The 15,338-nt window shown below is 27.6% G+C and overlaps 1 protein-coding gene across 1 annotated transcript; it reads left to right on the top strand.

The window, feature by feature from the left end:
- Positions 1–4,025: 4,025 nt before the first annotated feature.
- LOC113557690 (E3 ubiquitin-protein ligase CHFR-like) lies at positions 4,026–14,029 on the top strand. The gene is made up of 7 exons (XM_026963252.1): positions 4,026–4,051; positions 4,958–5,088; positions 12,525–12,660; positions 12,722–12,771; positions 12,835–13,043; positions 13,521–13,734; positions 13,812–14,029. The coding sequence occupies exons 1-7, from the start codon at positions 4,026–4,028 to the stop codon at positions 14,027–14,029; spliced, it is 984 nt and encodes a 327-aa protein (XP_026819053.1).
- Positions 14,030–15,338: the final 1,309 nt, after the last annotated feature.

Here is a 15,338-nt window from a genome sequence, read left to right on the forward strand (position 1 = left end):
CTTACGGCGCCCTTTTGGAACTGAATTTTTTTCATGGCGCCCCTGATCAAACCGATGACCATTTTTTTAGATAAAATAATAAATAGAATATTTTAAATTTATTCTTGGAGAACATAATGATTAGCGTTGTAGCGCACGCTTTAGGAACCGCTTCATTATATGATATCGGTCATTAAAGTCCACTAAAACCAACGCCGCGCATCGCTTGTATAGAATGTACATAAAATGCGTACCAACACAGGTAAACATGTTAGTTTGTAATTTGTATCTGAAGTTAATATTAATTAATACAGTTAATAAAAATGGTTTCTTAGGTTCAAGTAGTATTGCCAAATACAATTTACGTTTACTTTAAATAAGTTAGAATTTAATGTGTTTTTCAAATATAATTTACAATGTTTTTTTCAACACATTTTATATTATTATCAGTCTGTAAGAATCAAACTACATTACTTATTACAATATAACATCTGTGTGTACTATATGCATTATTATATTGTACACGTATAATTTTACTGGAATACAAGTATACAATAACATGAAACCTATTTATTACGAGAGTTTTTCAAACTGTCAACCTGTATCTGTAATCCGTAAAAGAATTACCCGACACACTGTAGAACGCCTATTTCCAAAAGAATGCGCAAACAAAACTTAGTTTTGTCACCGCAGGAGATTGCAGATGCTCACCGTAAATGGTCGTCGTATATTTTTATACGAACCACATTATCTGCATGCCAGAAGGCAAATGAACAGGAAATGTTTTCGGTATAGTACCTACCACATATAGACATTTTGATTGTGTTGGAGAATCGACAGTACGACATGTATTATATAGGCAAATACCGGAGTTGACCTTATATGGACCTATATTCTATACACAATACACGTATATAAAGTATATACATTTGGCAACCCGTCTGTGCACGTCTAAACAATGATAAATGTACTTATACCGGCAAAACGCATTGTCGCCGTAGATGTTTCTGCTTTTCACAGCTACAATGGCATTGTATACTCAGGATATATAGCGCGTCGGGAGACATATTAAAAATATAATAAATAATGTCGTGATACAGACAATTTGAGTGTACCAGAAAGTACCGAGTATAATGTATGTACTGTATATATTATTATATTATTCATTAAATGAATTTCATTTGTGGTCTTAATCCGGAAAGGAGCCAGGAGGTATTGGTTACATTCAACATTGTAGCACATGGGCACATATTATTCTTTGTACTAGAATTCAATAAAATATATATATATTGTACACTCACTACTTCCCAAAATGTCTTAAATAAAACATCCAAAACTATATATTTGTTATTTTGTTATGCAGTGACACTTTTGAACTATAGCTCCTATAATAACATAATGGAGTTTTAGAATAAAACACGTTCTTCCACAGTTGCAACATCATTTATTGCGGATAAACATCGAACGGCGCCGATGAGTCGTAAAAGAAACTGTATGCGTGCGCGTGACAAAGGACATATAGGTATGTCAGCAACAATACGAATTTTTATCTTGCCTGCGTTCTACACTGTTTTCTACGTATCGATCGGTTTTCGGGCAATCTTGTAGTCAGGGTGGCTGGGTGAGGGTTGCCGGACCGTACACTACACTAAGAAAACGTCCTTTCTTATTGTGACGATGAGACACGTTGATTCGGACGCAGATTCGGCTGTATTAATATAATTTACAATTGTAGTGTATTCATGTCTCATCGTTAGTTTTCGGTAAGGTACTCTCGGTTTTGTACTTGACCTGGTCTTTGTCACTACGCGTTATATTGAAAATTGAAAACCTACATGTATCATTGTATTTCAGGTGTAGTAACACTAAACCATAACAAGTACGACTATATAATATTACGACATATTAATTTGTATTTATTATATGTGCTTTGCGTTCTAACATTCGATTTTTTCGCTCAATGGTAATTTAATAGCATTTTAAATACTTAATTCGAAATAATATTTTTATGAAATATTCAAGTACATAATATTATACAATTTTTCATTAGTATTAAATTATGATAAATCATAGCCAATAATATTTTTAAAGGTTTAACGTATCGATTTTTATTATTTTTTTTATTATATTTTAACTATATACATAATTCATATTATATTGTAATTTTTACAAGTAATTGTATGATTCAAAAACATAAACAATGGTTTTGCGTTAATGCATTTTGTTTATATTGCGTATTGGCTAGATAAAGAAAACAAAATATAGTGTCAGTACATCCTCTTGACTGTCTAATCAACTGCACCAGCTCATTTTATATTTCTGCTGCGGAATTATTATAGGTCTAAAAGACTAGGACGACGACATGGCGGAATGTTTTCGAATACATTTCACAGCATGAACAACAAAAAATAACGATACATATAATAATAATAGTAATTAATATTATAAACTACATATTTTTCAGTCATAGTCTATTCTATGAATAAAATCAACGTCGGCCCGTCCTTGCGGGCCGTGCCCACTTCCAAAACCACAGAGCTGCAATCGTCTACGTTGCCCGTGTCGAGCGCTAGATACGCTCGATGGCCCTTCCCGTATTACGAATTCCTGCAGAGTGCACTGAGTGCAGACCGGTTCTATCCAGCGCTGTGCTTTGTGACTTACGTTTCGTCATTCGTTTCGAGTCGCACTTTTTGACACTTGTACTTCAATTTTGTTCGTCACCGACGTTTTCAACGTAAAAGGTATGTTATTCGTTTTATCTATTTGTTTTAAGAGCATATCGGCGCAATATAATAGATAATTCATTCGTATGATTTTCGGGTAATTTTGGCGTACTTAAATATTACGTTATTAGAATTACTAATATTTTTGAAGGTTTGACGTGATCCGTTTAATATTTTAATATTATTGTTTGACCTTTAAATATATTTCAGATAATAATTGTACAAATCTATTATCCTTTTATAAATACTATTATCTTCCATTGAATGTTAATGCTCCAACATTGTTTTGTAGGTATTACTTTTCTTTTAAGAGAACGTAGAACCCGCATGTGTTGTCTTCGTCTTACAAACGTGCGACATGGCAAATTCACGTTCACCATTTTCAATATTAGAGTGAACTGACTTATTATAAAATTTAAAGGTAAGATAATAATCATGGTTAGGTTATTGATAATTATCTTACTTTTAAATTTTATAATAGGTCAGTTCACTCTAATATTAAAACAAACAGCACAATATCGAAAATGGTGAACCAAAATTTGTTATGTTGCACGTGTGTAAGACGGAGACAACACATGCGGATACTAGCTATACGTCCTCTTAAGCGCGGTACTTATTACTTTACTTTCGTACCGTAAAGGACATTGTTATTTGCTAGAAAGCCATGAAATCATTTAATATTAAAATATTTATTCAATTATATCATTATCATACAAGCGAATATTAAATACGGCTATTTACTCCGTTATATTATTGATTATAATATTGAGGGAGTTAGTCAGTTAAGTCGATTACTATGTATTTTTAAAATTCGAGGGTCTCATCCTGTGCGTATTTCACGGAATATGATCAAATACACAGAAGTATTAAAATGTAGATAAGCAAATTATATAAATTAATGCAGATAATATGTTGCTTATGCACCTTACCTACTCTTATTCGCAACTCTATTTGCTTTGTGCAGTTGTGATAAAGTTAAAAGATATTAAACACTCGAATCTAAATAAAAAAACAACACTGATTTATTTTCGTTGAAATAAAAAAAGGCTCAATTTTAATGTGTATATATAAAAAAAAATTATATATATTATATGTATTTTTATGTAGCTGATATGAGAAAAACATATATATATATATATATATATATATGACTTTTGTCAATAAGGTTAGTATGAAAATTATTTTTAAATGCATATTATATTTTCATATTTTTTAGCCTTTTAGCACTTAAATACATAAATATATAACAACATTTAACGAAATTCACATCTATAATTATAATTTATAACTAAGACATCATCTAATGTCGTCAAAAACTAAATGTATTACTTGGCCATCGCTCACAAGTATACAGGTATAATAGTTGAACGGGAGCTATTCCCATTCGAAAAAAAATGCGGGTCACAAATAATAATAAAGTCATTCGAAAATTAAACCTTTGAAAACATGACATTCGGGACGTATAGCCCACTCAAAAATAATAATTACCTTCTGAAAAATTCATTAATTCGCATATTGTTTTTAAAAATCGAATTTTGAATTTATAAGAATTTATTTTCTGGTTTTCATTTGAAAATTTGAGGCAGAAAAGTTAGTTCATTCGAGTTATTTATTAAAATATTCAATGCTTCATATTGTATATTAACACTTAACTTCATTAAATACTTTTTAACACTTTGAGCGTTAGAAATGGTATAATATATCAAAAAATCGATTAAAAATATACACGTTTGAAAATTAGATGTATATCATTCGTAAATATTAAAAAATTAAAATACAAAAAAAAATAATTCGATAATAATAACCTTCTGATTTGCAATTTGCAAACAAATAATGAATATATTTTAATAATACCGCTATTGATTTCTTTAGTTCACCTGAAATATAAAGTTAAACCCGTTAATTAATATTTAATTATTATTAAAAATCTATCCGGTCAATGCACAGGAAGGAAATACTCTTCTTTATAAAATATATTATAGGTGCTTTTGCCCTAAACTGAACCAGAGAGTCGTAATCATGGAAATACGGAGTATCTTTATTCCTATACTATGTGGGAGATAGACAGAGAAAACAAATGTTGGTGTAGCGGCCCCTTTATGCATTTTGTTTACATCCGGTTCATGGTTCGTCCCCGTAGACCGTGCCCACTTCCAAAACCACAGATAGTTGTAATCATCTCCGCTGGCCGTTTCGAGCGCGCATGCGCTCGACGTCCCTTCCCGTATTACGAATTCCCAACATTCCTGCAGAGCAGACAGTTTCCATCCAGCACCGCGCTCTGCGACTTGTGTTTCGTTTTCACCAGTCAGTCGTTTTTGTGTCATACTCTTTGACATTTGTACTTCATTTTTGTCCATCGCCGAAGTTTTCATCGTTAAAGGTATGTTATTCGTTTTATTTATATATTTTAAGAGGATATCGGCGTACTATTATAAAGAACTCATTCGTATGATTTTCTGGAAATATTGGCGTAATATTAATTTATTAGAAATACTATTGAGGATAATATTTTTGAAGGTTTGACCTGATCTGTTAAATATTTTAATATTATTGAACCCATTTAAAACGTTTTTTTAATTTATTATGATTATTATTTGAGACAATATTTAGACAAATCTATGTATTAACCTTTCATAAATATTATTATTTTCCTTTTGAATATTAATGCTCCAATATGGTGTTGTATTACTTTTCTTTTAAGCGCGGTACTTATTATATTTCTGTCGTACCGTAAACTATAAAGGACATTGCTATTTGCTAGAAAGCCATAAAATAATTTCATAATATTATATTTATTCACTTATCATCTTATCGAAAATTAAATTCGACTATTTACTCCGTTATGTTATTGATTATTATTTCGAGGAAGTTGAACAGTTAAGTCGATTACTATGTAATTCTGAAATTCAAGAGTCTTATCCTGTGCATATTTCACAGGTCGCGTGGACAGTGTTTTTATGTTCTGCAGGTCCATATTTCCCTATCGGAATATCGGAGTATTCGGAATGATTCTTTCAACGTTATTGAAATTTTTAAACGTACATCTCGATTTATCTCATTGAATTCAAAACACCTTGAAAATGTAATTATCACGAAATTATGTATTGTGAATAGCGATTAGCATGTCGATAATCACGTGCTCATTCTGACACCGGTTAAATGTTTGGACGAAAATTTGGGTTGACTTTTGGAACGTTTTGGTTACAAATACCGGATTGTGCTCTCTTACGTTCAGTCTCTATAATATCCAAATTTTCATTCTACGCACATAGTTTGAATCAGCCAAATTCAATTTAAAAATATCACTGCTTATGGATTTTTTTAATCAATAAAGCATAATATAAATTAAATAACAATATATTTAAAAAATAATATACTCAAAAAAGGTAAATTAATATACAATGTACATGAAAAAAAAATTTATTTTTATATAAATTAGGCATTTAAGTAGAAATGTTTGTGTTCCAATGTTAAAATAATAAAATAAGTTTAATTTTAACTATAATAACCTATATAGGTAGTAAAAATTAATTTCTAAATTTAAATTTTTCTTGAAGGGTAGAAATAGTGTTCAATATTTGTATAGGATTTTCAGTATGGACTTGATTATTAATATGTTGTATTATTATAAGTATAACCATTTAGTTTATTTATATAAATAAAGCAAATACTTAAAATATAGTGCTATAATATTTAAAACAAATTCAAGGCTTTACACATGTTTACCATTGGTTAGAATAAACTATTTTAAAGTCAATAACTATTTGTACCTATTGAATGCATCTAATAAAATTAAGCCTGACCCCAAAAAATAACTTGAGATTGGCTGTCTAGAAATCAGTCTTTAGAATACACATTATATAAACTTAGTTGTTAGGTATGAATTGTAATGATCATTTTTATATGCTTAAGGTAGAGTATAGTATTTATAATATTTTTTTGCTTTACAAATGTTCATCAAATATTTCATAATTCAATTTTTTTTCATTTGTCCACCCAACATAAATGATCTATTGAGCACATGCTATATTTTATTCTTAGTTAAACTTTTAGAAATAAAAACTGATTTTAGTAGAATAATTTTAAATAGATAAAATTAGACTTTCAAGGGGAAAAGCTCGTGGAAGTCCTCAAGTAGCAACAAATCAACCTGATTTATCAGGTGGATTTCCTCAATTACTAACAAATTAACAGGGGTTTTCTCAGGAAGTTGGAGGACTTAGGCTTAAATTTTCTACATAATCACTGCAAACACCAATTACAGGTATAGCCATGCAACGCCCATCTCGTCAGATGCAATCACGTGCTGCTGGTGCCCCGCAGCTAAGGGCCCCTAGTCTTATTGGACCAAGACATCTAGTATTCAGCGATGAAAATACAGCTCATCGGCAAAACCCAATGGCAGGAGTAAGAATCCTTTTGAAATTTTATATAACTTACATTCATTTATATGCAATGTTTTTTAAAGGTACAAAACATTACGGAAGGAATTAACACTTGGGGTGCAGGTAATACATTGTTTATTTATCAAGCTCTTGTATGTATTGTGTATATTAATATTGTCTTAAATTTTCTACATATTCACTGCAAACACCGATTACAGGTTTACGTATGCTACGTCCATCTCGTCAGATGCAATCACGTGCTGCTGGTGCCCCGCAGCTAAGGGCCCCTAGGCTTATTGGACCAAGACATCTAGTATTCAGCGATGAAAATACAGCTCATCGGCAAAACCCAATGGCAGGAGTAAGAATCCTTTTGAAATTTTATATAACTTACATTCATTTATATGCAATGTTTTTTAAAGGTACAAAACATTACGGAAGGAATTAACACTTGGGGTGCAGGTAATACATTGTTTATATATCAAGCTCTTGTATGTATTATATATATTAATATTGTCTTAAATTTTCTACATATTCACTGCAAACACCGATTACAGGTTTACGTATGCTACGTCCATCTCGTCAGATGCAACCACGTGCTGCTGGTGCCCCGCAGCTAAGGGCCCCTAGGCTTATTGGACCAAGACATCTAGTATTCAGCGATGAAAATACAGCTCATCGGCAAAACCCAATGGCAGGAGTAAGAATCCTTTTGAAATTTTATATTACTTACATTCATTTATATGCAATGTTTTTTAAAGGTACAAAACATTACGGAAGGAATTAACACTTTGGGTACAGGTAATACATTATTTATATATCAAGATCTTGTATGTATTATACTATTATGTATATTAATATTGACTTAAATTCTATAAATTCAAGTTCATGTTTATACTTAATATTGAAGTTATTCTTGTTTTTATTTAATTTAACAAATTGTTTTAATTTAATTAATTTTTTTTTTTAATTTCATAGATAACTTATAATAATAATTTTTTTACATTTATAAAAACTTAGGAGATACACTAGTATCTTTAGGGCGTGGTGCAATACGAGGACAAAGACAAATAAATATTAAACATTTTAGGATACCAAGACCTGAATCTGCATTAGGAAAAGTTGGAAAACAGGGTAAGATATAATTCAAATAAACTTTTAAATATATTATTAATGTATAATAATTTATATAAACATTATAATTTTAAAATACTAGTACTGGGTTGTATATGGGAATAATAATCACTTTAAAAATTAAACAAATTAATAGTGATGGCTAATGGTTATTAACCAATACCTAATTGCCTCTTAAATATTTAGTGCCCTCATGACTGGTCCATTTTATTGATAAATTTTTCATGCAACTTGGTGTTAATTTGTATCGGGATTTTAATTTATAATAAACATGCTAAGTAATATTTTTCCACCAAAGACAAAGATTATTAATTTTAAATTACTCACGACTGTGAGTACTTTAAATATTAACGGTATCTATTTAAGCAATAAGATTTTATAGAATAATTTACTAAATTTACTATCATTATTATATTAAATATTAGAAAAATTGGCTGTGCATAATTTAAAACTATATATGCACTTAAAACAGTGTTCTCAGAAATTTAGAAAACTGAACTATGTATACATATTTATTAAATTATAACAAATTTTTATTTTGTTATTAGTTACAATGAAAATTTGATAACAAGCTCTAACTAATAACTAACCGCAAGCAGTAGTGCTGTTTGTCGAAGTACATACACTTATGAAACTAATTTGTACGAATTCTTTGGTCTATACGAGCACTTTTATAATATAAATTAATATAATTGTTCTCAAGGAATGTATTTATAGTTTAAATATATGTGCATTTTATGAGATATTTTATATTAGAAATATTATTGAGGATATTATTTTTGAAGGTTTGACGTGGTCTGTTAAATATTTTAATATTATTGAACCCATTTAAAACGTTTTTTTAATTTATTATGATTATTATTTGAGACAATATTTAGACAAATCTATGTATTAACCTTTCATAAATATTATTATTTTCCTTTTGAATATTAATGCTCCAATATGGTACCTGAATTATCGTATGACTCAATCCACTTTCTAATTAATGCCAGTTTTAAATTTGGGGTTATAGGCATTTTAACTATTTAAAAATTAATTGGTAAATTAACTGCTAACGGTAATACCGGTATACTAATTTGAGCTTTTCTAAGTCTCTGGTATAAGTAAACAAATTTTATGAAGAAAAAAAACAGGAGCTCATTGTGTAAATAATCAACGAGTTTTCATTGAACAAAATAACACGCATTGAGTTTATAAAAAAATTGTGCCAAAAAAATGTACCAATATAATATTATACCAACTTTAGTTTGAAATAAGTTTTTTAAGACTTGAAATTAGTTTTTATTGGCATTCTTCTGATTTGTGTTCAAATATAAAAATATCATTAAACAACTTAGGTACTTATAACATTATATATTTATATAAATATAAAAACATTATACAAATATATTATTATATTGAAAAAAATTAATGAATTATTTTATAACAAGATTAAAATAAAATATTAATAGAATATAAAAATGCTTTCTTTTAAAAATATTTATAAAAATATTAAAAATTGCGAGACTTAACGGTTTACAATATGTTAACTGGTTGGACTGTATTAACAATTTTCTTAAAACTAAAAGCGTGGGGGTAACGTAACCAAAGCAGCTGTTCAGGAACTGGGAACATACACTTGCAAATGTCATATATTGTGTCTGATGCTGCTGTACTTCTATTAGCTAAATTCCAAAAGTTTGTTAATTTATTAAAAGTTGACTTAGAAATTTTGTTGTAATCATTATTAGAAATTTTAGAAATATCACTGGCTGCAATCAAGTATGAAGTATGTGCACAACATAGCATATGCTGAGGTTAAAAAATTGCCATTGTTGGCTAGGTTTGATTCCAAAGTTAACAAATTATTCAAATTAACTCTTTCTGAATCCAAGTCGGAGCAGTCAGATTCACTATCAAAACTCTCTGAACTATTTTCATCAAAATTCCCCTCATCACTTGTACTTGCTTCTTCATGAAGTGGAATAGAAGAGAATACTCTGAATGCTTTACCAAAGTTAGAAGCATTATCTGTGACAATATGTGTTATTTTTGATAGATCAATTTTGTAAGTTATTGTAATGTCTATTATAACCTCAGTAATATTTTGATAGTCATGGCTTCCTTTTGTGCGTATACAACCAATGATAAATGATTGGCAAAAATATGTTTATTCGTCTATGAAGTGACAAGTCATTCCTACAAATAAATTATAATTAATTATAAAATAATCAATATTAATAGTGTGCATAAAAATAGTGTATACCCATGTAACTTCGATTATTGGCACTCCATAGATGCACAAATATAGTCATGTTTTGCAACTAAATTGGTTAGCATTGAAACGTATAGTTCATATTTTAAATCCAATTGTTTTGATAACTGTTTTCTGCTTGGAACTATATCATCATTTGACCCATTAAGTCCTAAAATTAACCTTTCGAAACTTTTTTTTTCACAAGTTCTTATTGGACGCATTTCATTTACAATATACTCAAACACTAAATCCTTCACCTAAAAATAATAAAATAACAAAAATTAACACACTAAAAAAGTGTTATCTAACACTTAAATGGTATACATATTGGAGGTATTCTGTAAAAAGAACATAATCTTCATAATGATGTTTTAGCAAATAAAACTATAAAAAAAAAATCTATTTTTCAAATACAGTGTAAAAATCAGGAAGTAGATTAGTTAATAATACATAATACCATAACTTTAGATAAAAATTAAATAATAAAAAAAATTGTTTTTCTTATTAAAATAAAGGCAATTTTAAATGTTTATAATAAATAATAATAAAATAATATTTCAATAAACGAAGAAGTGAATAAAAAAGATAATAGTAATTATATTATTTGTTAAATAACTAAAAATAAAGGTTATTTGTTTATATATTATACGTGGAGGAATATAATTTATTATTGATAGTTTTAACTTGAGTTATAAGTAGGTTACATATATAAAATTATTACTTATTTAATATTTTATAATTATTCCAGTACCTAATATATTATAAAACATGTAACAAAAAACAATTGATAGGCAGATATTGTATTATTTTAAATTTTAAAGAAGTCTATTTGTAAACATAATTTTATTAGTTAATTTGTTTGTTTCTATTCATCATTCAGCTAGAACAATAAAAACTATATCAAAATAATAAATAAAATATATATAATATATTTTAAAGTAATTAAAAAGACCAGTATGAATATTGATTTAATAATTATAATATGACATAGAAAAATATGTATTAAAATGTATCTTTCAAAACATATTAGGTAACTAGTAAAGATAACATAATATAATCATAAATTAGATAAAACTAAATTTTTTTTTTGTATTCTGTATTCTATGATATAGTGCCTGCTAAGTATTAAACTACCAAGGCTAGGCGAGTTAACGATTATTTTTAACTCGTTAAGTTAAGTTATTTTAAAATAATAAAGTCAAGTTAAGTTAAAAGTTACTCATATTTGTTTTTGTCAATTTGTTAAGTTAAACACTAACTTTGAAAGAAAAGTAACTTAACTTAGTTTTAAGTTAAAATTTTCTAATTTGCAAAATAAAAAATTCCTGACACATAACAATGTTTATTATATAGTTTTTCTTTATGCTCATGAAAATTACTGGTGAAATTTAAAATGATACATCAAAGTATTAACTAGCTATCAAAAAACCTACTTTTTTTAAAAACCTCATTCAAAAATTTACAGTTTTCTTTAGACGAAAATTAACTTAATTTAGATGTTTTTGAATAAAATTAAATTGAAGTTAACATGTTAATCTTAAAAAAAATAATTTATTAAGTTAAAAGTTAATTTGAAAAAAAGGAACAAGTTAATTAACTTAACGTTTTAACTTGTAATTCGTTTATGCCCAGCCTTGTAAACTACAGTAGAAATAACCACAAATTGCTATTGGTTTGATACTGTTGATTATTTTATGACAAATAAATTAGAAAAAATCTGAATTAGTAATTACCATGTCTTTATTAATTTTTTTGGACATACATCAACAATTTTGGTTTGAATAAAATTTAAACTTTTCTTACTTCTGGCTATTTCAACTTTTGGAATTAATAATGGATGTTGAAGCTATAAACAAGTAATTTTAGGAACATTAATTAATAATTATACGTAGGTAATTGTTATAATTATAGGTGGGAACTAGGTAGGTACCTAAATCATAAATATAACATATTATGATACATTTTGACGTTTTGTTCTTAATATTTAGATATTCCTTGTAAATTGTGATATATTATTATTTATTATTGTTGTATTATAGTGCTCTATATGTATGTTTATAGCGGAATCTTCTTCTTCTAATGAAATCAGCTTTCCTATGGCGGCAAGGAGAGAAACTACTCCAATGACATCTTCACCGAGTAGTAGTGCATCTGGACCTAGTCAAATAAATCAAGTTCTTCCTAATACAGCAAAGAAGTATGATATATTTTTTTATTTACCTATTTTTGTTTTAGCTAATAAATTATATTAATTTAAGGTCGCCGGAAACTAATAAAACAGCAACCCAAGATAAGTGGATCTTACAAAGTAATTATATTTTTTTTTCTACATATACACGTTATTAAATAATTTTTGAAAAATTGCTTCCAGATAATTATACTTGGGAGACCATAGAAGGTACTCCTAATAGTTTGTTAGTAGAAACAACAAAACAATTAAAAGAAGCTGAAAATTCAGTTAAATCACTTCGTCAACAGCTGCATATTAATGACAATAATTTCTCTTGTATGCGAGATCAAATAGAACAATGCATAGAAAATAATCTACAATGTAATATATGTTACGAAATGTTCATCGAGGTAATATGGCTAAATAAAATAGTCAATAATTAACTAAATTTTATATTTTTATTACTTATGTCTTAAACTTTTTTAATCGAAATATTTAAATCACTTATTTTTAAATTTGTTATTATTTATTTAAGTAATTGTTATCAATACCGGTGAGGAGGACAGGGAGCTCCTTATCTGTTATTTTTTGGTATATGGGTAATTAAACTATTATCAAATTTTAAATTTTAAGGTAAGATCATCATTCACAGCCCTAATAAGCTATTTACATTTTATAAATTTAAAAATCGTATGTGGCTGGATAATATTAATACCTTTAAATTTAATAATATTTCACCCTGATATTACAAATAATAGTCAAATCTATACATGTAATTTTATAAAATTCATTAAAATATTGTCATCGCATATAAATTAGGCATTTTTATTTGTCTATCAATTGCAATTGTTATTCATTATTAATAGCAAAATAATGTTTTTTTGCAGCCAACTGTACTAAATTGCTCTCATACATTTTGTCTTGAATGCATAGAGTCATGGACTCGAGAAGCTAATCACTGCCCAACATGTCGAGCTATCGTTATAAATAAATCACACTGTCGAACTTTAGATACCTATTTGGACAAAATATCTGAATATTTATCATCTGAAATAAAAACGAGGCGGGAATCTTTAAAAGTTGAACGTAATAATAATAAAGGTAATAAATTGTATTTTTAATATAGTATATTATTAAGCAATATTTGTTGATGATTTCATAATAATTAATATTAATAGTGGAGGTTAATAGAAACCCGAGAAATAATGCGAGAATAAACCATAGACACCAAGTCATTACTCTAGCATTAGGTGCAGATTTATGGAATGAACTAAATCAAATTGCTGCTGAACGGGGTATTACCCCGGAAGAAGCATTATTGGATCCAATACTTATGGGCGATGTAATTAGTAGATATAGAAATAATGGATTGCTTGCTAGCCACTTGGACAGATAATACCATGTACTATTTTAAGATAATTAGATTAAAACTAGCTATGCTTAGCTTTTGAATAAGTAGTTATTTTGGTATATCTAGTTATGCACAAATTACTAAGATACTCTAAAATCTTAATTTCACCTAACATTTACTTATCCCAGCTTGTTTTTAAATATTCTTGTTTTTTTAATATAACCATCAAATATTGTAAATATTTTTAATTATAGTATTTCATTTTGTGTTAGTTTTTATTTGAATTTTTTGTAACAAATGCATATGTCCCTATAGATTTTATATAATAATTTTTATTTTTTATATTGTCTCGCTCAAACACATTATAAGAAACTCGCCCAAACACTTTACTTTTATTATGCGAGTAAAAATGTAATTCGTCCTTACACAGACCGCCTCTTTAGTGTAGACTGGAGTCTGGATGCCCAAGACCCAACAGCTACAACTCACCCACCCTAATTATGAAGGGCTGCTTGAGAACCTTTTTAGACACATAATAGCCGCTATTGCAGAGCATTGTTTGTAGTGCCTAGTAGATTATTTATTATTTAAACAAACGGAAAAATGTTTTTTTTTTAATACTGGCTCACATTATTTTTTGTCTAGTATACTTTTTTTTAGTTATTATCATTATTATAAATCATGGATTAATAATCTTATTATGTAAGGTAATTATATTATTGAAATTAATTTGTAAAATTATTTTATTTATTTTCTAATTATGATACCTAATAGATTTGTACACCTATTCATAAGTAAAAAAAAACTGTTTTGTTAAAAAAATCTCAAACTGTTATGTTATTTTATACAACACGACACTTACATTAACAAGCACAATTAACTTTCAACGGTGAAGACTTATTATAGGTATGAACTTTGATCAATATAGTAACATTTAATAAGCTTCATTTATAAATTATTTTAAATTAAAGATAACCTTAATAATACTAAGTATAAAAAAATATTTGGTCGTCTTTATTAAATCTTTGAATAAAAAAAAACAACAATTCGGTTACAACCTTTATATTCCTTTAAATATTTATTATTACATAATTTTTTCTTGTTCATGGGTTTTTATATTAAAATATATTGATATTTAAGAATAAAAAAAGAAAATTAATTTTTTAATCAGTTATAAATAATGATATCTCATAAATCGGTTGAACATAATATTTTAGTAGAATCACTTTCAAATATCAAAATAATAATTTAAAAAAATTGTTGATTTCCTATATATTATTATGATTTTTATAAATGTTTTAAACTTTTTCCTGTTGAATGACTGACATGGAAATCGAATACCAATTGAGTTAAT

This window comes from Rhopalosiphum maidis, chromosome 3, assembly GCF_003676215.2.
Source record: "Rhopalosiphum maidis isolate BTI-1 chromosome 3, ASM367621v3, whole genome shotgun sequence".
Taxonomy (NCBI): domain Eukaryota; kingdom Metazoa; phylum Arthropoda; class Insecta; order Hemiptera; family Aphididae; genus Rhopalosiphum; species Rhopalosiphum maidis.

Bases quoted from the DNA above. Each gene is read 5' to 3' on its own strand.
- LOC113557690 (XM_026963252.1), top strand. From the start codon at position 4,026: ATGTATTACTTGGCCATCGCTCACAA. The intron at 4,052-4,957 runs GTATACAGGTAT...ACATTCCTGCAG, and splicing joins TACTTGGCCATCGCTCACAA to AGCAGACAGTTTCCATCCAG. The intron at 13,044-13,520 runs GTAATATGGCTA...GTTTTTTTGCAG, and splicing joins GTTACGAAATGTTCATCGAG to CCAACTGTACTAAATTGCTC.